Below are 26,544 nucleotides of genomic sequence, written 5' to 3' on the forward strand. Positions count from 1 at the left end.
TTCGAAAGCAACGAAATCTGGGACACAAATCAGTGACTGATATCAATACAAAAACAAATGCGACTGATTAAATATAACAAGAAGAAATGAGAATCTTTAAATTTTGTGCATTAGTGAAGCAATGTACAAACATTACACCGATTTTTTTAATCAAATATTTTACAAAATGTGACATTAAAAACAATTATAATACAAATCAATGTTATTTTTCCTTGTTATCTAAATAATGCATTATTTAAAAAACCGATTCATTCACCAAATCTCTTCCCTTCCTGAACCCACTATAAAGTAATTAAACATTAACAAGGCTTTCCCTCTGTGTCTGCTCCGTATGTTCCTGAGTGACTTCCCTGTGTACAGTAAGCTAACATTGAATTGTTTCATCTGCTGATCCCCCTAGACAAGCCCTGACTGCAACTAAATTAATTCATGCAGACAATGAAGGAACCAAGTGAAACAATCTTGCTGTTAAAAATTTCAACACTAAAACAAAATCATGACATCAAACTGTCTCATCAATGCCAGTGAACCATTCTGTGTGAGAATGATGCAAAACAAAAGTGCACAATGTGTGTTTGCTTTTTGCTGGCCTGAGATTTGTGATGTGACAAAGTTGAAGTACAAACAAAAAACAGCTTCTTCAGACTCAGCACCTTATCAGCATCATCATCATTAATATTTAAATATCAAGGACTAATCAATTCCATCAACAGTTAAAATTGACTTCCTGTCTTGCGTACCACAGATCCTGTAGTCAAATTATTTTTGTGTTCTGTTGAGCATGACAATCGTGTTGTTTGGCCGTGAGAACTAAAGCGAGTCCTCAGGGTTTGTACTGTAGTGTCCTTGTCTTCGTCTATGTCCATAAAATCACATTACTGATTTGATAAGCACCATTGTGTGTGTGGAAGTAGTTGTTACTTTTAATTAAGCCAGGTAATAAAAAGATAACCTGCTTTGTAGTACAGGCCTGTGATGATGGCCTCAGAGGGTCTCATTCATTTGCTTTCTGTTGTGTGCTTCAGCTTGTACCTCAGTTATTCTTTCCCCTTTTAATTGAATCTAAAGCACCATTAGAAGAGCTGCCGCCTATTCTTCCCTCCCGCTCTCCACTTGTCCTTCTACATTTTGATCCCAGCGTATAACTCGTCGATCTGGGATCTGAAGTACTGGCGCAGTTCGTTCCTCTTGGCCTTCATTGTTGGAGTGAGCAGGTCGTTTTCGATGGAGAACAGCTCGGTGTGAATGCAGATGGCTTTTACCTAAAGAACAGACATGTGGCCAGGTGGTGTTAGTGACAATAATAATATTACTTCTAATATTTGATGGAAAAACAATTCAAAGTATACAGAAATACTTCAACTATGACTGAGTGCTGTACCTGCTCAAAGGACTTGAGGCCTCCTGCCTTGCCCAGCCTCAGCATGTCTTCCAAGATGGCTGCTTTAACTTCCTAAATACAGAAGAATGAAAAAATTCTCAATATATTACTCAATATTAACATTGTTAAGCTGCTGAACACTGGCCTATGAGTCATTCAACCATAAAGAGAAACCTAAACAACAGACGAACCAGTGTTGTGTGTACACATAATAATTAGCCATCAGATTTTGCCTTATAAACCGTTTATATTTGCACATATTTCTATAAATCGCTCCACCTATTTCACCTGCAGCAAAAATATAAAGAAATAAGGGATGGCTCAAGACTTTTGTGCAAGCTTTCTGAATCCATTACCGCTCTGCCACATAGTTCCAGGTAGCTGCCCTGCAATCCCAGCGTCCTCCTGGTCCAGTCAGACAGGAAGTCGGGGTCAGGAACCACCACTGCTACCAGACACACCTGGAGGCAAACAACATGTAAATGTATCTCATTCAAAGTGGACTTTGTTCTAGAGAAACTTGCAGTTTTAAAGAGAGGACCTACCTGCAGACTGTCTCCATGCACAAATACCTGCGCCACCGCATCACTCCTCATGTAGATGTTCTCTATCTTCTCAGGAGCAATGTACTCGCCCTGTGCCAGCTTAAAGATGTGCTTCTTTCTGTCCACGATCTTCAGGGTGCCATTCTGTAAACAAACACGCGCACGCACTGAATCCTGGTGTGGCCACAGACCACATATGTATTGAGCTTAATGTAATGAACAGATGAAGAACCCACCGGAAGCCATTTCCCAATGTCTCCCGTGTGGACCCACCCATCTGCATCGATGGTCTCTGCTGTTCTCTCTGGGTCATTTAGATAGCCTTGGAATACGTTGGCGCCCTTCACGCACACCTGGAACACATACGCACACGTGACTAGTGTGAATGACTGAAACAACTATGGACATTAAGTAAGCTATATGTGCTGATGTCAGCTTTTTAGTTTTACCTCTCCCTCTCCATTTTCAGCCAGGTAGTTCATCTCGGGTACATCCACCAGTTTAACTATGTTACAGGGCAGAGGCGCTCCAACATGACCTGTTGAGATGAAGTCAGTTTGAGGTCATCTTCAGATCAGTAATCATTTCATACTTTTACATAGTTGGTTAAAGTAGGTTAAGTAAGGTTGGTTAAGTTCTGCAGCTTTGTTATGTGCTACCTGCAGTGCAGTCTCCAGGCATGGTCACTGTGCAACCTGCAGTGCACTCAGTTTGTCCATAGCCTTCATAGAACTGAGACAGAGCACAAACCACAATTATTATTATAATCGTTAGTGATGCTGCTGCTACAGACAGAATTATGCAACATGGAAAATGACAAAAGGAGGGCGGGGTGGATCATCCCAGAGGACATTACTGTGATGTCACATACTACGGAAGTAAAACACCACAGGATAACAGTAGATTACATTCAGCAATTGTGTGTGTGTGTGTGTTACCTGACAGCCTAGTGCAGCTCTGAGGAAGGTGAGAACAACTGGAGATATGGGAGCTGCTCCTGTTATCATGAGACGCACACAGCCACCAAGACTGGCCTGCAGAGGGCAGCACATCACATTATTTACTTCACAGCTGCTCAAATGCATCCCAAACAAACTCACTCAGACATTGTTAATGCTCTGATACTACAGTGTTTTTGTATCGTCATTGTTTGCTCTGTTTTCCATTTTCCTAGAATGGAAAATTTCCTTTTAATAATGTGGATCCCCAGGTAACGAGTAGGTTGGTATTTATGTTTTTTTTTTTAATTTTTTCACTGTTGTTTAAAATAATAAACTGTATATATTCATGGACAATTAGTCATTTTGTCATAACAGCAGCTGACAAAATAGTATTAAAATAAAAGCGGTGCTGGCTCTGAATACCTGGACCTTGTTGAAGATGAGCTTATCCCATATACTGTCTTTCCTGATGATGCCTTTCATGATCTCAGAATGCTTCCTCTTGAAGGCAAATTCCAGCAGCCAGCGCTTCCAGGGTGAGTTGGCCAGACCGAAGATCTACACCAGAAGAATTACCAGGATTAAACAGAACAACATCAGTAAAGCTTACGATCAGCACTGCATTTATGCAAAATCGTATCTTTATAAGATATCATAGCACACAAATGAGCAGAGTGCTTACACTTCTTCATACCTTATCATACATTCTGTTTAAGAGTCGTGGAACCACGGGGAACACCGTAGGCTTCAGCACCTTCATGTCATCTGACAGTCGACGAATATCTCCCTGGAAATAACCAATCCTGGCTCCATGTATCAACATGACTCCCTACCAGACAGGGAGAGGAAATTTGGGACAATGTTATTAAAAGGAGCCTGACACAGCAGGCCGGAAGGAATCCTCCTTGATTTTTAACGACAGGTGGAACAAACCTGCACGACCCTCTCAAACATGTGAGCCAGGGGCAGATAGGACAAATGGATATCATTGGGAAGCACTGGACAGGTGGTCTAAAACAAACACACACAGCAAGCAATCAACACAAAGACAAACACACATGCACAAAGACAGAGATGGAAAGCATTAACCTTCGTAATCCCCCCGCCCTCCCCAGCATGTAGGACAGATGCAGAAAAGACAGCAAGCTTCTTCTGAAGCGGTCTGAACGTACGACTGGAGAGAAGAGGGACGAGACCATTAAAGGTCTTAGTGAGCTGTGTTTTCTCTATCTTCCCTTCAGCATTTTTCCTTTCCTTCTCCTTCCTGAAGCTGCATAGACACTAGAAGCGATGTGCAGTGATGTGGGGACAGGGCAGAATAAAAATTAAGGCTATTTGGTGACTTTGAGTGTCTACTGGTGAACAAACTCCTGGTGATGAAAAGTGGGCAGTACCCACAATCAATAAAGTCTCAACTTCCAGGCAAGCACCTGAGGAAACTACTAGACTGACATACGATACGTTAGAGCTGGGGAGTCAAACATAAGGCCCGGGGGCCAAATTGGTCCAACAAAGACTGCAATCTTTGGACATACATTTTACACTTTTTGTTATATTTTCATAAGTTTTACAGTTTTTCCTACTGATAAAGAGACAATTCATATAACATCAAAGTAACAGACAAACAAATGTTTTCTTTAACTACTATAGAAACTTTAGTTTTCTACATTGAGTCCGTAGTAATTCTGAAATGTTTTCTGTAATTTTGCACATTTATTTATTTACAATTTAAGCCTTAAGAGTCACGGCAACAGATTACTTTCATTTACTAGAAAAACATTTTCATGTTATGTAGAAAAACTCAGAAGGGTCACCACAAGGTCTCAAACGACCAGCTTCAAAGAGATGTGCGATGAGCAAACAGAGAGATGGTCTATGATTACATCAGCACCTCACCCCTGTAATCTTGATGACAGCTGAGCAGTTGGAGACAATATTCCCATGTGTCAACATAGCTCCCTTTGGTTTTCCTGAAAGTGCGTACAGGAGACATGGCAAATATTTTAGTTAACTCAAATCAGAGTGGCTGCATGTCACTGTGAGTCTGTGGATGTGTCACCTGTTGTTCCACTGGTAAAGCAGATGACTGCCATGTCCTTGGGCTGAGGGGGCTGAAGAGATGGAGGTAAAAATGGATCAGACAGCATAACAGACAGCATCCTCAATATTTAGAGACAGTCTAACAGGCCTGTGTTTACATACCAGTGGTTCCTGGTGGTTGGCCTTCCCTATGGCCTGTGCAACAAGAAAAGCAGGTTAACTAACAGATCTGAGAATACAGAGATAAAAGGAAATGATGACAACTGAGACAAAACAACAGGAAACGTAGGCCGAAGAAGTAACCATCTAAGAAACAAATGAAAGTGAAAACAGGCCAAATAAACACAAAGCAGCAAGGACAGCAAAACTAAACTATTTGCCTACTTCCTGGATTATTAGCTTTTTGCACATCTGTCACACTGAAATGTTTCAGATTACTAGAAAAATTTGAATTTTACACAAAGTTAATCAAAGTAAACTTTTCATTAAGTAAAGATGAAAAGCTATCAAAGCCAGTCTGGCTCTGTGTAAAAGCTGTTAACTGGTTGTGCCACCCTCGTATTTGTGATAACCGATAAATCTGAGACGAGCCTGTTCTTTTTGGTCAGCAGTGATTTTCTCCTTGTAACTCTCCCATGATATCATCTCTTTTCTTATTGTTGAATCATGAACTTTGACCTTACTGAGATAAGTGAGGCTTGCAGTTCTTTAGATGTAGTTTTATTTTTGCGCTACCTCCTCGATGTGTCATTGATGCACTCTAGGAGTAAATCTGATTATGTGCCCAATCCAGGGATGGTTCACTCGAACGTTTCTAGATTGATCCATTTGGGCTCGCCCTTAGAACTGCATTTGTAACAACTTTGTAACTGATAGATGTCAAGGACTTTGTTTCCTTTTGGTCTTTTAAACTTTATTTCTTTTAACCTACTTCACTTTGTTAGACAGGTTTAGCATTTCAGTGATTTCATGAGTCAGAAGGTTTGACAGTAATCAAATAAAATTAAACTCAACTTTCTGAGAATGTGGTTAATGGCATTTAAATCATGGTTTAAAAAGGGGGGGGATCAATAACTTCACACATAGAAGGTCTGGGAAGCTTTTTTTCTTTGAATAAATGAAGTTATAATTTTAAAAGACTGCATTGTGTATTTACACCTCCCACTGTCACAGCTGGACACAGGGAGGTGTTTAGCTCAGTATACACATTTTGGGTATTTGGGTCAGATCACATTTAAGTGAATCGCTCTGGAGTTCATTTGGACTCGCACAGAGACCACCTCCTCCAAAGCGTCTCATTGTGGTGGTTCTGGTCTGCACCAGAGTGTGATTACTGTGCTCACATCTGTCCAAGTGAACCACACCATTGACACGGATTGAAAGGTGGGGAGCGTCCCTTTTAATTGACAGCAGTTCTCTGCTAGGTTGGATAGGTTTTCTTTCCCCCTTAATAAATGAAGTCATCGTTTAAAACTGCATTTTGTATTTACTCTTGCCTTTGTCTAATATTCCAATTTGTTTAATGATCCGAAAGATTTGAAAGTGTGAGAAATATACAAAAAATAGAAAATCAGGAAGGAATTGAGTACTTTTACAGCACTGCACAAAAACAGAAAACAAAGGAGAAGCTGTTGAAGGAAAAGAATAAAGTTTATTAAAGGTAAAAGCAGAAGAATGAAATAATTACACACAAAAGACAAAGAAATTACGATAAATAATAATAATAATAATAATTAATTTAAAAAAAGAAAAAGCCTTCTGACCATCATCTCCTGCAGGCTGAGGATGTGGATTCCAGCCTGCTGTCCCCGTTCGATCAGGCTGGTGTTCGGGCTCTCCATTAGAACAATTGTTCTCACACTGTGTTTCGTGTTGTTAATGCAGTCCAGCACTAGATTGACTTTATCCATCACATCGCACACTATAGTTGAGATAGAAGCTGCAAAAACAAATAGCAGATAATCAGCTGAACGTCTTCAGAAAAACCTCTGCCATGTATCCAAATCTTCAACATTATGCACTCCACACTGTATATAAATGCCACTTGTTTTGCATATATTCAACTCTGTATATTTTATATATTTTATTATTATTATTATTATTTTTTTTTTTTTTTTTTTTTTACTATTTAATTTGTAAAAATGTGTATACACACACACACACACACACACACACACACACACACACACACACACACAGGAAAATATTTAGTATACACATCCAGAAATGCATACACTATTATATATTGTACATATATTTATTAGTTTCAGGTTGGCCATTCTTGTATTTTGCTCGTTTGTGTTGTTGTGTTTGCACATCTCTGTTGCTTGTGGGGCTCGCACACAAGAATTTCACTCGCATGTGCTGTGCCAGTGTGCCTGCACATGTGCTGTGACAATAAAAGTGATTTGATTTGATTTGATTTGAAATCACCATTGTTTACCTTTGTCTATAATATAGCTGATAGCCTCTGTTCCCAGCGTGTCATACAGAGGGACTGACACCAGAGAATAGGTGTAACACGCCAGCTCACTGATGGTCCACTACACACACAAATCAGAATCATCAGAATCAGAATACTTTATTGATCCCTGGGGGAAATTATTTAAACAAACATTACAAGATTAAGTTTGATAATGACTCCGTCGTCAAAAAGCAGCACATTCAGGTTCATCTTAGCACTGAAGTAATGAGGCTGTGAGATCATAGAGCAGCTGCTTGTTAAAGTAAAGACTAAAACCTTGAAAGTGTGCGATTATGTACCTCTGGTCTGTTCTGAGAGAATATGCCGATGTGAGAGTCGGCAGTCTTGCTGTTTCCTTTGTGAAGAAATGCAGAACCCAGATTCTCTGCTTGCTCAATTACCTAACACATAAACACACAGACACACACACCAGCTGTTAATGCTGACAAACTCAACCTTGTTCAGCCTCAGAAATCAAAGTTTGATTTATGCTCATTTTGCCTTTTCACCTTCTCATTTACATGTGATCACATTTAGCACAAAGTTACAAAGTGACGATTTCAGATTTGCATACAGAATAAAATGACGCACTTGCAGAGTGAATGTCACCGGCAAACAACGTGACCAAAAAGACGAGGTCACCTTTTTGACCACCACTTTGTAAACAACTGTTTATACTGACTGCAAACTGTAGCTTTCACCCTGGAGGCCATAGTGTTTATACAAGGTGAGCTAATCTTGGTATCTCTTACCTCTCTGTAGGAAATCCATTCATAAGGCTGTTTTGGCTTCCTGGAGCCGACACAGGGACCGTTACCTGGACGATGAAAGAGAAGAGTTACTACAGTGGAAAGTTAGAGCAACCTAATGTCACAAATTCAAAAGTGTTCCCAGGATGTCTTCATACACATATCCCTATTACACATATAGATGATTACACTTCCTACCCTGCATGCTTGGCTGCTGGCACAGCAGTAAACTGAAGTGTTGACTATTTTGTCAGGCTTCTGGCATTAAGAAAGAGTACACAGGTCCCAAAGTCAAACAAACACTGCGGCATCACTGAGAGTTAAAAACTGTCTAAAGTCTTTCATCTTTAATAAAACGATCAGCGTTGCTGCTTTACCAGGTGTAACAATTAAGTTTAACATCCAGGCATCCATGAAAACAGGATTTAATAAATTTAACGGAGTTAGAAGTTAGCAGGAAGTTAGCTCGCTAGTTTCTACCTAAACATGATATAGCATGTTCTGACTGAGAGATTTCTGAAATAATTTAACTGTGCCTTTCATCTTCTTATCTAAATATGGACTTCTGGTTCCAAAACAACTGACACAATGGCTCTTATGGTTGGCACATACATGTGACAAAGCTGTTCCTCTAATGTGGAAAAACCACATGAGTGGTAATCCATGTCATTCACTTTCTTTTTCAGACCGTTCCTCTGCAAAAATGGAAAAAGGGTCCCATTTTTAAATGCTCATCTTTAAAGCAGCAGCATACATGTTTAATATGAAAACTGTAAAAACAACAGTTGCGGTCTCTACAGCTAAGTTTGCCTTAATGATCGCGTAGGAGGTTAATTTTTACATAACGTGTGTCATAAAATTGTATTAAAATATCTAAATATTCAAATAAAATATCCATCTTTTATATACAGTTTTTGTATTCAACAAAGTCAAAGTTACTATGAGATGTTAAACACATCATCACTACTGCACCAGTGCAGTTAAGGATGAATCTGAATGCGAGCTTGATTTATACAGTAAAAGTACCACATTGGGATTAAATTGTATTACTGGTGACTTACTGGACACTCTGGCGCCTCTGAGAAAGAATTCATACAACGTAGTGGCATCATCATAGATATGTGTCAAGGGACTGTCAGTGGTCAGTAGAACTGATCGGCGTGCCAAATCTCCACCCTCACAATGACAATGAAACAGATTGTGAATGCAACAATAACGACAGCAGCTGGAACGTTTCTGTATGAAAAATCTTGTTAGAGAATTAATGACAGCAAGTAATTTGTGGGTCACATCATCGATCAGCATAACTATCCTGTGACTCTGACAGGGACCAAACTTACCTGAACCTCAACTGACTGCATCTGCAGGTCACAGACCTGTGGGAGGGGCCTGGATCGTGTTGCCAGGTAATAGGTTGTTGCAGCAACCACAGCCCCAATGCTGACTAACACAGGGGTGGACATGTTTCTGACGTAGCAGCTGACATCTAGATCTGGCAGGTTCTGAATAAACTCCTCCATGTTATTTGCGATGAGGTGCCTTCAACAACACTGACTGCTCTGCTCTGTTCGTCCAGGTGCAGTTAGACTGAATGCCCTGAGGTGTGGTTGCAAGCAATATGAAGACGTTTTTGGCCAGGAGTTCACCTAGAAAGAGCAAGAGAAGACACATCGTTATTGTACTTTGAATCTTTTTTTATCCATAGTTTAGTAAAGTAAGTAAGTAAATTTTATTTATATAGCACCTTTCTAGATAAAAGATCACAAAGTGCTTCACACAGGGAAGACAAAGTATAAAACAAAAGCAGACAAAAGTTAACAAAATGAGTACTTCAATGTTTTGGTCAGAAGCCTTGCTGCAGCGTTTTGGACAATCTGCAGACGCTCCAGGGAGTTTTTTCTTAGAGATGTAAACAGTGAATTACAGCAATCCAATTATGATAAAATGACTGCATGAATAATAATCTCCAGTTCAGTACGAGACTTAATTTAGAAATGTTTTGTTAAGTGATAAAAGCAGGCTCACCAAAGTGAGCCGGGTCAAAGATTACCCCGAGGTTCCTGATGGACGATTTCACAAATGTTGAAAGAGGACCAGGAGCATTCATTATCTTAGGTACATGTCTGTCAGGAGCACATACAAGGACTTTGGTCTGTCCTTCATTAAGTTGGAGAAAGTTGTCGACCATCCAACCTTTAATGGATTCTAAGCACTCATTCAGAATCTGCAGCTTAGAAACATCTTGGGACTGGATATCATCTGGGTAGCAAATGCCCTCAAAGGGGCTTAAAATATGCTGGAGAGGAAGTAGATACATTAGAAACAATAAAGGCCCCAGCACAGAACCATGTGGCGCATCATAGGTTATGTTACGACCTGGCTCAAAAGCCGCAACATAAAAAAGGAGACGAATACCAGAGTATAGGTGAGAAGAGGTATTATCTTAGAATGGAATACCAGGTCGGCTAAAATGGCTGATGCCATCAAGGCAAAGACAAGCGAGCTCCCTGGGAAGCTTGCCTCAGGTATGCTTTTATCCACACCTGACTAGGTGTGGCCAATTAGCACCAGCTGAACACATTGAGATGATTAGGGGCTACAGAGGGACGTAGCACCTCCTCCCTCAAAAGGGTTCCTCTAGGACCCCTAAATTCATTAAAAGCCCCTCTGAAGCCTCTAGGTCCTTGACCCACAAACCTGAAATAAAAGTAAAAGCTTAGAAGTGGAAGATGACCGGTATTTAGAAACTGTCACAGAAAAGTATCGTTCATATAGATATGAGGAGAACCACTCCAAGGCAGATCCAGATACACCGACCCAATGTTTCAGCCTTTCAAGCAGAATTCGATGGTCAACTCTACCAACATCAGGAGAACAGAACATTTTCCTGCATCATTTTGCATCAAAATGTCACTGGAGACTCTGAGAAGGGCTGTATGTCTGTGAAGGTTCTCAGTCATCCAGGTCATCGTAGTCTAAGGAGCTTGGAAAGAAAAGCATCAGGACTTCTTTAAGTTGCTTGAAGACGTTTCACCTTCATCCGAGAAGCTTCTTCAGTTCTAGGGTCAAATGGTGGAGAGTCGCAGATTTAGACAGAAGTCAGATATCGGCTGCTGATTATAACCAAATCTTCAAGCCGACACACACAGACAGCAGTGGCTGATGTTTATCCGGACCTGAAAGACTTTGGTCTAATGTAAGGGCTGTTTGTTTGTTAATAATAATCCTGTGCACTGAAGCGTGCAACATCTCTTTACTGTTAAGTACAGAAACCAAATGAAAGACTGCTGCTTTTCCCGTACAGTAATAGCAGGCGATCTCGTTCAGCTGTGACTCACGTTACAGTGCAATTGGATCGTATATCATATATTTAACAGATTCTCCCAGGCATCAGATGTATTCGTCCCATTCTGTGCCAGTGTTGTTGTTTAATAGTTGGAGGAGTTCTCAGCATTACAACAAAAACACAGTTAAGCCTCCCTCATCCCAGTTATTGCCCTCGCTCCCACCCTCTCCCTCTCTCGACCCTCATGTCAGGCTCGTGTGTCCCAGCCTACATCTCTCTATGTTTCCTGTTTTATTATTGTGCGTTCCCTGTTCAGTGTGTTTAGTTTTGCTCCCATGTTCATTCATGTGTTTCCACACTAAATACACCTCTCTGTGTATTTAGTGTGTTAGTTTTCTGTCAGTCGGGGTCAGGTCGTCTGCGTTCCATGTTTCAGGTATTCGTGTTAAGCATGTCCAGGGTTTTCATGTTCAATTCTAGTTTAGCCAATTTAGGTTATTCTTTATTTTTGTATTGTTTGCTTTGCCCTTTATTTTTGTAATTTTTCCATCAGCTATAACAAAAGCGCTTCATTTTGTCTGCGTTTGGGTCCACATTTCTTAGTCCACACAGTCTCCCAGCACAGACTGTGACTGCAAAGCTGTTGAAGAATAAACAGACTGGAAAGTGTGACATCTTCATGTGAGAACAGATGAAGACGATGACCTTATGGTCCAGACCAGCGGTGGGCAACTCCAGGCCTCGAGGGCCAGTGTCCTTGGTCAAATACAGCTGATTCAAATGGCTAAATGGCCTCCTCAACATGTGTTGAAGTCCTCCAGAGGCCTAGTAATGAACTAATCAATTAATTCAGGTGTGTTGACCCAGGGTGAGATCTAAAACCTGCAGGACACTGTTGCTTGAGGCCTGAAGTTGCCCACCCCTAGTCTAGACTGTAGAAAACACAGACAGCACTTCTCACAGCAACACCAAGGCAGACCCACGATTTGGACTTCTCCTCTCTCAGCTCTTAAAATGAAAGTTGCTGCATTCTCATTAGCAGGATAAAAGAAAAACTGTCTGTAAGACTGAACTGAAGTGTGAGAAAACAATCCTACTTAAAGCACAGCTTGAGTTGAAATGTACCTCAAGAGTTCAGGTTCCTGTATCAGCTGTGCCCTCTCTCACAGTCACATTCTGTTACTCTACATAAACTGCATAACAAAATACATCACTGTTAAATGTTAATGCTATTGTTTCTCTTTTAAGACCAAGAAAAAAAACATTGAAATTATAGAGTGCTCAATTCTTTGCACGTGGTCAAAATTATGAATTCAACAAGGGGTCGGATACTTCTTTCCCCGACTGCACATATGCAGAAAGAGTTCAATCAATTTCAGAAACTTAAATTACAAGTAATATTATTACAGAAAAGGATTTAGCATTTTTAAATAATCTTTTTTATTATTTTGACAGACCACCCACCAATTCAGTTCAATTCAATTTATGTAGCATCAAATCACAACAGCAGTCACTCTAGCGTGCTTTATATTATAAGGTGAAGACGCTTCCACATTACAAGGAAACCTTCAGTCTAGTTTCTCATCCTTTGATTGCAGAGCGCTTGTTTCACCTACACTAATACTACTCAGTGTTTCATTTCCCAGCATATGCATGACAATAACATGAGCCAGTCTCTTAAACTGGAATAACCTGTAAAAGAAGAGGCTTAGCTGTGAATGCAAACTGTACAACAGTTAATAATAACAGGATAATGCAAGAACAACACACGACACACACTATTTCCGTATCCCCGTGTGTGTTTCTCCATGTTTTAACGTGTTTCTCACCCACTAACCTGTAACAGAGAGCAGCCAGGTGAGACACTGAGCATCCAGTGGCAGGGATCCTGCAGTTTTTACTGCCGCTCTGCCTTAACAATGCACTAATGCACCGTTGACACGCAACAGCAACAAACATTCTTTTAAGAGGTCAGGCGGGGCCACGGGAGCCCTCTAATTGGCTGGCTCCTGGAAAACGATCAGTCTAACTCAAAGTCAAACAATCAATGCATGTTTCTGTAATTTAATCTGATAGTGAAGACTGGGAGACCAAACCAAGCAAAGTTAAACTTGTTCTAATAGCAGTTAAATGCAGAGTATCTTCAAAATTAATAAACAACATCAATACGGACTCTTTGTCTGGTGACGCGTCTCTTTCATTTGTCTCATTCTCACACAGTTACAGCCTTCTTGCAAAGGACAGCAGGTTTCAGCCACGCCTGAGTGCCTTCACCTTTGCCACAGTGACCAATGACCCACATGTGGTCAGCTGAGCAAAGGAAAAACTATCTGATACAATGTTCTGGGGCAAAAGTGTGTGTGACCATACATGAAGTTATTTTCTGTCTTGTGATTGTTAAATATTGACTCATCTGTGTTTATCATGTGAACATGGTTCTCAACAGCCTTTAAGCTTAGGACAATATTCCCTCTGTGCTCGGTGCTTTCTATGTCAGCATGACCAGACCAACTTCCTTCTTTAAATCCTGTCAACTACACAACAGTGGACGATCACCAATTACACACACATCACTACAGTGGGCACATACTTCCTCCATGTCTTAAAAAAATAAAAATAAATATTTTTTAATATTGATGGTTAAAGAGCTGGTACTCATACAGCACTTTTCTCCTGAATTTGAGCACTCGGGCGCTTTCATGCTCACAATCATCCTTTTATCTGTATCCAAGCATGAGCTGCTCCTCACAAACACACTCACACTCTGATGGATGCATCACGGCCAACTCAGGGTTTAGCATGTTTTTTGGGGTTTTTTTTCTCTTTTTGCCTGTCCTCTTTGGCTCTTTTGCCATCAGAATTATTGTCTAAAGGGGAAGAAAGATGCCCAACGGACTTACTTTACCAAATTGACTATCCCAGCCTTGCCGTAATGGTCTATTTGATTCACCTTTTATTGTTTATTTTATTTTTTATTTTCACTTGCTAGATACGGGACAGACTGAATGAGGAAAAGAGAAGGGAGAAAGAAAGAGGGAAAGAAAAACAGCGGAGAAGAGGGACGGGGATAAAAAACAAAAACCAACTAAATAAGCAGACAAAAAAAACAAACACATCAATCACCTGGATCACCTGTTGAGAATGAAAAAAGAAAACAAGCAGAAGAAAACGAGAGCAATAGAATAAACAACATCACAATGATCTATGGGAATATGACAGTAAATACTAAATATTGAACATTATTGTGCAGCACCTAAGATCGACAGCGCACAGTGTGCTTTGAGGTAGGAGCCAAAAAGGGTGTAGTTTGTGTGTGTGAGCAGCCGTGTGTACACCTGTGAGCATGGACGCGCTTGTTTTTAAAAGGTTCCTTCATGTAATGATGTGCTAGAGGGTGTGGGGGGGCCACTGCCCCGTCCACCAGGGCATGAAGCAGGTATGGAGGAGATCAAGACTCCAGACATCCAGAGGCCCCCAGAACACAAGAGACCAAGGAAGACCAACAGAGGGGCAGCCGCGCCACTGTCCCAGTAAGAGCTGAGGAGAGTCCCAGATGAGGGGTCACTCAGCAGCCGCGGAGCAGAAGCCAGGGGGGGGTTGCAGTGACGTGCCCGTGAGCTCCGCCGGCAGCCAGCTGTGCCAGAGTGGCCTCAGGCCGAGAGGCCGAGGCCACCCCACCCCTGAAGTGGCCCGAGCGAGCCCCAGGCTCCAGGCCCCGATAAGGAGCCACCAAGGAGTGAGCCGGTGTGTACCTGGGCGCCCATCCCCGGACACAAAGAACCACCAACGCACCAATGTCTGAGGGAGTCCGCCACTGGCAGGGGAAGTGGTGGGGGGAGATAGGCCTCCATACCTTAGAGGGCCTGAGATGTCTCCAGAGAGGTGGCGACTGATACCCAACCTGACATATAGATACAGACATACAGGCACACACAGACACAAACATCCATTCCCACCCTCATGCTCTCATATGCACTTACTCCACACTCAACCAACGTGGAGACAGACATAAAGAGACGCTGTACACACGATCACACTCCCCAAGCGTACTCTAAGAACCGGGTCTAGGTACCCTTGCCCCTGGAGGGGGAAACTGCACCCAGACCCAGGTGGTGTTACCCTTTTCCCTGCGGTGGGGAGAAGCAGACCGCCCCGACTCCGCAGCAGCAGGGAGGCCCCACACTCCAGACCCCAGTCGGACGGCCAACTCCTCCTCCTGGCCCCCCCGCTCCAGCAGGCCGCAGAGAACGGGGATGTGAGAAGACTCCAAACCTCCCTCCGCCAGGCTCATATGTAGTGTTGATGCATGTGTGTTCTAAGGTGCATTTAAAACCCAGGAGGGCATGGAGCTACCTGCCAGAGAGCAGCAGGTAAGCGCACAGCCCCTCCTGATAGCCCTCAGTGTCTACGTGTATTTAAAATTGAGAGGTGGGCAACGACGCCAGGGGTGAGGTGTACACCCTGATGGTCTTTTGGATTCCGTGTAGCGTGCCCACCCCCAAGATCCTATATGTATGTGTTATGAGAGTGTGAGTAATGTGAATGTCTAAGATTTTGAAATAAAATTGAGGCACAGGCAGCCAGAAGGGGACAGAGGGGGGGATGCCTCCCCTGCACCCTGGTGCACCCATTCTCATGTGGTACTCATGGCCATTGATCAATGGTCATGAGAATTTGCATAATTACGATTAAGGAACTGACCTCCCAGCCCATTGGTTTCAGTCATTATGCAAATGTACTGTTTATAAGATTTGGGGAAACCTGCAGTCAGCTGAGACTGAAGAAGTCACTTGGATGAGTGACGAAACGTTTCTCCCACAAACGCTACGTCCACATGAACAGAATCAACTTTTGGAGATATAAAGGAGAACATCACAGGATGATACCTGCAGGTCTGACAGCAGCAGGTGTATCACTCCTGTTTCTACCTGGAGACAGCAGTCGCCTCATTGTTCTGACACACAACACAAAACTATCCACAACACTACACACTAACTACACAAGACAACACATTAACTACACACTACAAACACGCTAAACGTCACAAATCTCTCTTCCTAAACAACCAAATGTCGTATTGCCATATCATTTTTGATTGGTCGACATGGTGCATTTTTCCACCAACACGAAAGGGCTGTTTTTTGATTTGGTTTGGGGTTTTCTTTATTTTTTGCTCATAAGCAGAGAGTGCTCGCTGCGCTGTCCTTAGACATTAAACGTGACGAAACTATTGAGGAAAAAACGCTGCATATATATTGTTTATCACGACTCTGGTTTTACGTGGCCTATCAACACAATTTATAAACTGGTATATATCACTTTGTTGCTTTGTCTTTAAGTGGTCATGTGATTGGCTTACCACGACTACTTTATTCTTCCTCAGTCAAACAGCAGCACTCATGCGATTGTTTTGCCCCCTTAGCTCCAGGTGTTGTGCCAAAAAGTTATCGTCGGGCAGAAAGTGATTGCCGTCTGCAGGAGCGCGCAGCTGCTTAAAGGTGTAGCGCCCAGATTACTTACAGCTACTTCCGTACAACTGATGCAGTAAGCTGAGCACAGCTTCAACCGTCTGTTGAAAAATAGTAACGCGACCGCAATTTTCTTGTTAGTAACAGTAACGGCGTTGTAACGATATTCCATCCATTTTTTCCATCCATTTTCATCCGCTTTGTCCGGGGCCGGGTCGCGGGGGCAGCAGCCTAAGCAAAGAGGCCCAGACCTCCCTCTCCCCAGCCACCTCCTCCAGGGGGCATCCTTGTCAGATGCCCGAACCACCTCAGCTGGCTCCTTTCGATGTGGAGCAGCAGCTGCTCTACTCTGAGCCCCTCCCGGATGGCCGAACTTCTCACCCTATCTCTAAGGGAGAGGCCAGCCACCCTTCGGAGGAAGCTCATTTCTGCCGCTTGTATCCGCGATCTCGTTCTTTCGGTCACTACCCACAGCTCGTGGCCATAGGTGAGGGTAGGGACGTAGACATAGCTGGACTGGCCATCGGGCATACCGGGCATTTGCCCGGTGGGCCGCTGGCGATTTTTTGTTTTTATGGGCCATGGATATTTTTTTTTTTTTTTTTTTTTTTTTTTTAGGAAGGGTATATATAATGAAAGGTGTTGGATTGGCCAATTGGTCATGATCGACTCTGGGCTGGACCAATTACAGCCGAGGAGGCTGGATGCACCCTCCCCCTTGTTTAGCAATCACGTGATTTTCGCGCATTGCATGCCGGGAACTCGTGGCAAAACAATCCAAGTACCGCATCAAATGCAAGCATTTGCAGCACCGCAAAACGTTCATTCTCCGGTTCCAATACCTTCTTTTTTTTTCTTTGCCGCACAAAAAAGGAATGTACAAAACAAAAGGAGAACAATGCCGGTCCGTACAAAGACAGACTCGACGAAAAGACAAAGAAAAGATACGAGGAAAAAATCAAAGGAGTGAAAGGGTCAGACCCTTACGAGCACACAGAGTGGACAAAAGACGTCAGTGTGCTGCCAACTTTCACCACGCTCAGATTTATAATTACACGGTTCTTGGAGTGAGTGCATACACTCATGAAGTTTAGTAACTTCAGGTCACTGCAACAAGCCCAGGTACAGTTTACCGACGGATGGGTGCAGGACCTTGAAATGCACTGTGTAGGACGAAAGACTATTGTACGTATCATAAGTTTACCAGTCTCACAAATCGTCTTCATAAATACACATTCATTAACAGTTTATTAATAGGACCTTTGAGCTCAACGGTAATTAATTAGTAGTGGAAATAATTTCTGGTAGTGTAACAGTGTTTGTGGTATTATTCCACTTGCCACAAATATCAGTGTAATGGGGAAACAGCGCCCCCCCGCTCTCAGTGTGGCTGGTTAGGTGAGGCTGGCTGCAGTAATCGCTGGCAGTCTGCCGTAGCCATACGAGAGGTGAGTTGTATTGTTCCGCACACAATATAGCTAAGTAGTACAGACACATAAAACATGTTTGATTAGCTGACGAGCACCGAGTGTAATAAGTGCTTAGTGGACACATGTCCAACACCAGTTTTATGTACTTTTCATTTGTTTATTACAGTTTTTTACAGACGCTAGGACACATTTCTCAATACTTAGGTCACGTTTGCAAAACTCCTCACACAGTGAGCACAACAGAAGTCTATGTGGGCTAAACTGAGGACCAGTTATCATTGTTTTGGCACAAAATGCATTCAATGACTACATCTCTCAAATTACATGAATCATCTTCTCACTCAGACACAACAACTGCCAAAAAGCTTTGTACGGACAGGACATTTTGCATGTGCTTACATACTGTTTTCAAAACTGTTAAACTCATGGTCAAAACAATAACACAATGCAAAACTTGAAAAGACAGCAAAATCCAACGGCAATATTTTATTGAAACATATTTTAAATCTAACAATGCAGTTTAACCAGCCACAGCTGATTCTCATTGTGGATGAACATCTACACAGTTGTTACTCCTTCAATTTTTCAACTCCTTCAATTCTGGCATGCCAGAAGATTCTTTCCTAGGTGTGTTGCCCTAGATGACATAAGATGTGATGTGGATGAGAACCTGTGGCCAAATGGAGAAGACCGAGTAGATTAGCATTACTATTGTATGTGTATCAGTGGATGGTGTGTATACGAATTCTTGTATTTTGGGATTACTTAGTGCAAAAAAATAAAAATACATAAACATAAATACATGATGTCTGATTCATTCCAGTAACATATATTGAAATTATAAACAGAGATGTGTCCTTGTTTTACACAGGAAAACACTGTGTAATGCTACATGTTGTTAGTGTTTTTTAGGTCATTGTTTTGTGGGTGACAAAGTGTGTTTGTCGGCTGTCAACCTTTGCTAGTGTTCTGGAGGAATGTTTTTATTTGAGACCTGAATGAAGTGTTTTGGTAGTTGTAGTGCATTTTGAATGTGGAATGAACTGCTTTGCCAAGCTGAGGGTCAGTTAGGAGAATTGTGTGAAGAGTTTTGCAAAAGTGACCTAAGTATTGAGAAATGTGTCCTAGCGTCTGTAAAAAACTGTAATGTGTGAAACTGTATGCTAAAGCGGAATGCTAATGAGATGTTCTGCCGTAGTGTGCTGTGCGGAGTGGTGTGTGGCGAGCCTGTGCACTGATAATACACCGTTGTTTCCATTCAGGAAATAAAGTGGCAACGATCGATCAGAGACTCCTTGTCTTTTTAAAAACACTACACAACGCAGAGTCGAGGAGTCTGTTTGGGCCGAACTGTTGCAGCGGGATGAAGCAGAAACCGGTTACAGTAGCATTACAGAAATGTAGCAGTGACAATAATATTGTATGTTGTAATCGCAATGGACAATAAGTGATACAAAACAACTGTTTTATCCTGTGAATAAAAGTATATGTTTTTGTCAATGTACCATGGTAATAACAGAAGCGAAACACAATATTGTGTCAGGACAATTTACTATTTATGCACAATAAATAAAGGAGCATAGCGCGACAATTTCTGTTCAGCGCCAGACTTGCTTGTAACCTATATCACCAATTATGTTAAGAAAAATGACGTATTAACTACTAAAAAACTCTGACCTTTGTGGGAATGCTTGGAGCAGACTAACATGTGAGCTGGAGTGTTCTGGGACGTTATATTTGGTATATCCAGACCATCCGTCGGCTCTTACTTCGGAAACATGGCTTAAAAAATTTCTCTTCAACGACGTAATCCGATAAAAAAAAAAAACGATCTCTTTACCCATCGGCTTCCCGTGGCTGTCATGCGACCGGCTATTGAAGTTAATAATACAACAGCTTCTTGCCATTTTTTGGGTTTCTTTTTATCGCTGTGTAACTGAGTTCAATTGAAAGCCTGCGTGCGCTAGTACCTCTTGCCACAAGTTCCCAGAATCCTTTGCGGTTTTATCCCTGAATGACGTCACATTTTCAATCTTTATCCTGGTGGGCCGGTCTCTAGTCAAAATGCCCGGGCCGATTTTTTGTCCCAGTCCAGCCTTGGACGTAGATCGACCGGTAAATTGAGAGCTTCGCTTTTACACTCAGCTCCCTCTTCACCACGACGGACCGGTGCAGCGTCCGCATTACTGCAGCTGCAGCCCCAATCCGTCTGTCGATCTCCGGCTCCCTTCTCCCATCACTCGCGAACAAGACCCCGAGATACTTGAACTCCTCCACTTGGGGCAGGAACTCATCCCCGACCCGGAGTGGGCACTCCACCCTTTTCCGGCTGAGAACCATGGCCTCAGATTTGGAGGTGCTGATCCTCATTCCCGCTGCTTCACACTCGGCTGCGAACCGCTCCAGTGCGAGCTGGAGGCCCTCACCCGATGAAGCCAACAGAACCACATCATCTGCAAAAATCAGAGATGAGATTCTGAGGCCACCAAAGCGAAAGCCCTCCGCCACTTGGCTGCGCCTAGAAATCCTGTCCATAAAAATTATGAACAGAACCGGAGACAAAGGGCAGCCCTGGCGAAGCCCATCACCCACCGGGAACGAGTCCGACTTATTGCCGGCAATGCGAACCAAGCTCTTGCAACGGTTGTATAGGGATCGAATGGCCCGTAGCAATGGGCCAGACACCCCATATTGTAACGTTGTAACGATAGAAATAGTAATTAGTTAGATTACTCGTTACTGGAAAAAAGTAACGCCGTTATTCCCATCACTGCAAAACACACACACAAATACACCAACACAGTAACGACTAAAGTGTTGTGTTGTTGCACTTTGCCAGCTTTTAAAACACAACCTCCAGCAGCTTGTTCATGCCCCGCCTCCCTTTAGCAGCGGTGCCCGGAGACACATCTGTCTGACAGCGCTGACTGGACTTAAGGTCGGAATGGAAACTCCCCCCCACACACACACACACCGCACTAGCACTATTAAAAGCGTGCACAGCATTTGTCATATCATAATAATTTATCATATTAATAAGTGCGCGTGCAAACACAGGTTAGTGTTGTTTTCTGTCACGCGCCACCTTTATGGTTTCGCTTGAATATAATTAACTTACCTGATTTCTAAACGGAGCTCGCTTTGATATTCTTCTTAATGCCAGCTGGGATGTGCTGTTCTCCTATTAGCACACTTTCTTTAGCATACTGTATCAAAGCCAGCAAACGCACTATTATTTCTTTCAGTCGTGATTAACTGACTACGGTGAGCTGCTGTCGCTTACTTCGCACCTGTTCCCACGACTTCTTCCCGGTTTCTCGCTCCTCACCTCGCGCACACCTGACCAGCCAATCATGGCATTACATAAGTTTCAAACTTCCGGACAAGTGTTTCTCAATAAGTTAGCAGTAAAAGGTTCAATGCGTAAAATACTAGATCCATGATTCAGCTTTGCGTTCACCAGTCAGTCTTTAAAAGGCGTGTTTTTCTCACGGGTCACTTTATGACAAGATGCAGCGTGGAAGGTAATTTCACTATCAGGGTCTCACATGGCTTGTCAGACCAATCAGCTGGCTAATCACTGGCTCAAAGCAGACTGTAAACTGCTCTCCTTTTAGTGTCACTCAGAGTTAATGAGAAGCAAGTAACTGTCAATATTTAGCCTGCAGCGTCCATCGACCTCCACACTTTGACTTTGTGTGCACCGCTGCAGGCAAATAACTGAACAACATAAGCATAAAAAAACAAAACCAGGCATCAACATACTACATCAAAAATAATGAAAAACTAAAAACAGAAGACTTTCTTCTTTTTTGGACTTTATTAATGAAGACAGGATGCTCACATGGCTGCGACATATTAAAATTCAGATCAGGAAATTGGATGTTAACATGAAAAAGTGCAAGTCAAATAAAACTACAACGATGTAGAAATAATAAAAATAAAATTATAAATCACATTTTATTTTCACCACAGATATCAAAGATCAGCCACTCGGGAAGAGCAGCAAAGCAGACTTTTTCAATATCACAACGAAGTGAATCTGCTAAAAACAGCTGAAGACACTTTGGTCCAATCTGTGCAACTGAATACAGATTCATTTTGTTCCACTGATAATTTACTGCTGTACAAACATAATTTTAACTTGCATCAGAACAATCACAACAACCATGATACCGAATAACACTGTTTACAAGTTACTGGTCGTGTTCCACAACTAAAAGTAACTCAAATACTGAGAAGCTCCTGATGCATTGCTGATGAGAATCAGTTATTACAAACTGGAAGCTTTGCAACACGTGTGTGTGAGCAAAGACAAGACTGTGGTCCAAGGCCCTTTCTCATTATAAACAAAGCAGTTCTTCATAAAGTGTTTTGTTAAAAATATCCTGTGACTCTTGCTTGACTTCTGTTCAGTGCCTCAGAGAGGATATGAAAATGTTCACACCACAAAAAGGAAGCGCTCTGCACTAGAAGGCTGTGGTGGGTCAGCTGTGGCAGTAGGAGCAGTGGATCCCCCCTGTCAGGTCAGTGATGGTTCCCTCTCTAACCAGTCTTTGCAAGAGCTCAGTCTCTCTGTTCACGTTGTGCATGCTCTGCTCCAGCATGGCACTCATAGGCAGCTGGTCATAGTAGTGCAGTGGCGCCCCGTGCTGGGAGAGGTTGTAGCCAAAGCCTGCCAGGCTGACCTCGTCACACAGCAGGCTAGCTAGAGTCAGCGCAGACACACCTAGAGTGGGAATGTTCTGCAAATATATGTAAAAAAAGGGTTAAACTTTCTTAAAGAGTAAAGACGTTTGTTTCTGTCTTCCTGTTGCAGATTTTTCACATCATTTTATTTTCTAAGCAAACTGACTATGGTTGAAGTAAAGAAGGAAAATGGACAAGAGTGAGACACCGGCAAAGTCAAAGTAATATAGGCCATAATAAATAAACTATGACTTAGCTTACTGTAATATGCACAGACAGGTAAACCGATAGTATCACGATATTAGCCTTTTGTTAACACCTTTCCCATGTCTGCCTGTAGCTCATGAGAACAGCAGCTCAGTGAGCTCCATTAGAAACCTCAGCGCTGAGTAACAACTTTATTCTTGTTCAGAATGACTTTATTACTCCAACAGAGTCGAAGACAGAGGTTAACATAACTTGACACACAGAACCACTTCTAAGCTTTTATTTTCTAATTTCACTAATCTGATCATTACAACTTAAATGAGCTCAAATCAGAAATGGTCACATCTGCTGCTGTTAGATAGTACTGCAATAGTCAAAAGTGACCACAAGGGGGAGTTGCTCCAACACAACAGACTGCAGGCTGGCTACAGCAGGCATGACGATTAAACCTGACACTTGGCACAGTGGCAGATGGACAAAGGGATGTTTTACTGTGCAAACAGATATAACTTGTTCTTTATTAGAAGGCTTAATTCCTAAGCTGGGCTAGCCCGTCTTTCTACGTGAAAAATAATTAAAAAAAAAATACACAATACAAAGGCATTTCAAAAACGACTTCAATGAATCAGTAGTTTAAAAAGTATTTTTAAAACTGACTTCAGTTTTCACTTTAACCAGGGGTGGGGGAACTCCAGGCCTGAGTGCAGGTGTCCTGAATTGCATGGCTAAATTACTCAGCATGTCTTGTTCCCCAGAGGCCTGGTAATGAACTAAGATCTAAAGATCTAAAACCAGAAGGACACCAGCCCTCGAGGCCTGGAGTTCCCCGCTTTATACCAGATTTACGAACAGACACACTTTCACTTAATGTGTGGTATGTGAATCATCAATTACCTGGTCCCAGCCCCACAGGCGTGGCCTGGGAAGAGGATATTTCAGGAGGTCCAGTGCAGTCTCTCTGATCACATGTGGGTTTAGAAGTCTGAACTTACTGGCTTTGAGAGGGATTCTATCTGGAACCTTCTGCCAGAAAAAGAACCAATCCCACAGAGGCTGCAACACAAAGCACAAACTGTTGGTTTCTCAACAGCTCAGAACACTGACTCACAAGAAAACAGCAGTGAGATCTGAGACTGTGTCACACTTTCACGTAGAAGATGATACTGAGGAATTCACAAGTTGACAATGACTTATGGAGCTAGCAACGGAGACGTTACATAATCCAAGAGATCCATGTGATTAAACCACAGGTAGGGGAGGAATTCCTGGAAGCACACTTCAGCCAGACGTCTCACATATAATGTCTGATAAGAGCTTTTCTGATCTTTAAAAATGTCTCTCGTGCTTAGAGGCTATTTGTACTGCACATGATTTTTATTTTTATCTAATACTTTTTCTAATTTATTTTCTTCAAAGCTTGCTTTTATATTAAAATATGAGAATTGATTTCTAATCTTCACCTTACAGACAATCCCAAACTGTGCTATTACAGTGCTGCTACTATTTCCATTCAGTTTAACAGGATCATTCTAACATCTAACTGCATTTAAACATCTCAGTGTTTTTGACTCAGTGCAGCCATCATTATATTTATAAGTAGTCAGATTTTCCATATTTATCTGTTTCTCCAGGGTGTATTCTCCAAGATGGCATATTCTTAAATAATATAGCTTTAATCCAAGAACACGAGCTGATTTATTCGTGTGAAGGTGGGTTGCTGGTTAGTTTGATCAGATGAATTCAGCAGTGCTACTCACCACAGAGAGCTTGTTGATCATAGCAGAGCTCCAGCTGATGTCTCCGCTTTTATACACCACCGTCACAAACAGAGTGTCTGGGTCTGTGTCAGCCCAGCTAAGAGGCGTGCCCTCCGGGTAACTCATCCTGATGGTGGTTCGATTCCCAACGTCAATGCTGAACTTTCCCAGTGGACCTCTGTTTAACCTGAGGGACAAAGAGCCAAAAGCCGAATGACTTTCTATAGTAATATTAGTATGAAATCAAGAAACACCCCACGATATGATCCATCCATTCGCTTCCGCTTATCCTTTTCAGGGTCGCGGGGGTGCTGGAGCCTATCCCAGCTGTCATAGGGCGAGAGGTGGGGTACACCCTGGACAGGTCACCAGTCTGTCCAAGGGCCAACACACAGAGACAGACAACCACTGGCGCTCACATTCACACCTATGGGCAATTTGGATTAATCAATTTACCTATCCCCACCAACTGCATGTCTTTGGACTGTGGGAGGAAGCCAGAGTACCCGGAGGGAACCCACGCAAACACGGGGAGAACATGCACGCTCCACACAGAAAGCCCCCGGCCTGATGGTGGAACTGAACTCAGGACCTTCTTGCTGTGCGGCAACAGTGCTAACCACCGTGCTGCCCCCCACGATATGATATTAATCCAATATTTCACTCACGTTGCGATATTATTGCATTTTTTAACAATTTACAATCCACTGCTATCAGCCTGTGAATCTGTTGGTAATTACATGCAATACGTCTCTGCAGCCACTAACTGATAAACTGTCAAAGATCACATATCTGCTGCTGTCTTCATGGAAAGAAAGTCACATCTAACTATTACATTTGCACTCAGTAACCGTCCTGTTCTATAGGAATATTACCCGAATACAACAATAATTTGTTTAGTTAAATATTGATATTTGGTGTTACTGCCACCTCAAACATTGCAATACTATGCTGTATCGATTTTTTTTTACCTGGTCAAACATGCATTCAATATGGTCAGGTAGGCTGTTTATTTTGTTCAGGTTTACTCATCAAGCAACAATTCTGACCTGATAATGGTGTCAAAGCGGTCAATCACCGGGCCAAGCTCCAAGCCTTTGAGAATGCCTCCGTTTCCCATGACCAAACAGCGCTGACATTTCCCTGCAGCCTTCTCAGGCTGTGGTGAGTCTGAGGCTGGTAGCTGCAGAGAGAAATTCACACTATTACATCTGTGCTCTGAAAAAGACTGATGCACAGGCGCACAAGTCCGTGGCTTACCACTGACTTGTGGTATATACGTGCATTCAGCTGCAGTGGTATATGTTCTGCATAGTGTAAACCAGGGGTGTCGAACTCCAGGCCTCGAGGGCCGGTGTCCTGCAGGTTTTAGATCTCACCCTGGGTCAACACACCTGAGTCACCTGATTAGTTCATTACCAAACTTCTGGAGAACTTCAACACATGTTGAGGAAGTAATTTAGCCATTTAAATCAGCTGTGTTGGATCAAGGACACATCTAAAACCTGCAGGACACCGGCCCTCGAGGCCTGGAGTTCGACACCTGTGGTGTAAATGGAACACAAAAAAATAAGAGGAACACTTTCT

At 42.4% G+C, this 26,544-nt stretch overlaps 2 protein-coding genes across 8 annotated transcripts in view; both read right to left on the reverse strand.

Moving 5' to 3' along the window:
- Window positions 1-67: 67 nt before the first annotated feature.
- On the reverse strand, window positions 68-21,809 carry LOC146717195 (long-chain-fatty-acid--CoA ligase 1-like). 4 transcript variants are annotated; one of them, XM_085472714.1, is made up of 21 exons: window positions 21,423-21,809; window positions 9,461-9,766; window positions 9,182-9,296; window positions 8,124-8,188; window positions 7,671-7,772; window positions 7,351-7,450; window positions 6,671-6,846; window positions 5,070-5,102; window positions 4,927-4,978; window positions 4,764-4,837; window positions 3,801-3,878; window positions 3,562-3,696; window positions 3,291-3,425; window positions 2,865-2,960; window positions 2,586-2,658; window positions 2,376-2,464; window positions 2,163-2,279; window positions 1,927-2,070; window positions 1,738-1,842; window positions 1,382-1,453; window positions 68-1,262 (listed from the first exon to the last, which is right to left on the reverse strand). In XM_085472714.1, exons 2-21 carry the CDS (start codon window positions 9,638-9,640, stop codon window positions 1,122-1,124), a joined length of 2,082 nt encoding a protein of 693 aa, XP_085328840.1. In that variant the 5' UTR covers window positions 9,641-9,766; window positions 21,423-21,809; the 3' UTR covers window positions 68-1,121. The 4 variants fall into 4 exon arrangements, with proteins under 4 accessions (XP_085328840.1, XP_085328852.1, XP_085328832.1 ...); XM_085472726.1 differs by lacking the exon at window positions 21,423-21,809 and adding an exon at window positions 16,766-17,094; XM_085472706.1 differs by lacking the exon at window positions 21,423-21,809 and adding an exon at window positions 13,244-13,587.
- A 421-nt stretch (window positions 21,810-22,230) lies between these two features.
- The window catches only part of st3gal5 (ST3 beta-galactoside alpha-2,3-sialyltransferase 5), a 44,241-nt gene continuing 39,927 nt past the window's right edge, over window positions 22,231-26,544 (reverse strand). For all 4 annotated transcript variants that reach the window (XM_085472838.1, XM_085472821.1, XM_085472829.1 and 1 more), the window contains 4 exons: window positions 26,007-26,140; window positions 24,958-25,144; window positions 24,095-24,253; window positions 22,231-23,049 (listed from right to left, as the gene is read on the reverse strand). In XM_085472838.1, the coding sequence (XP_085328964.1) occupies window positions 22,792-23,049; window positions 24,095-24,253; window positions 24,958-25,144; window positions 26,007-26,140 (738 nt within the window). In that variant the 3' untranslated portion in view covers window positions 22,231-22,791. The remainder of the gene's footprint in view (window positions 23,050-24,094; window positions 24,254-24,957; window positions 25,145-26,006; window positions 26,141-26,544) is intronic.

Source organism: Copadichromis virginalis, linkage group LG2 (genome assembly GCF_057382275.1).
Source record: "Copadichromis virginalis isolate Kocher_CV1m ecotype Utaka linkage group LG2, C_Virginalis_male_GT1.1, whole genome shotgun sequence".
In the NCBI taxonomy this organism is placed as follows: domain Eukaryota; kingdom Metazoa; phylum Chordata; class Actinopteri; order Cichliformes; family Cichlidae; genus Copadichromis; species Copadichromis virginalis.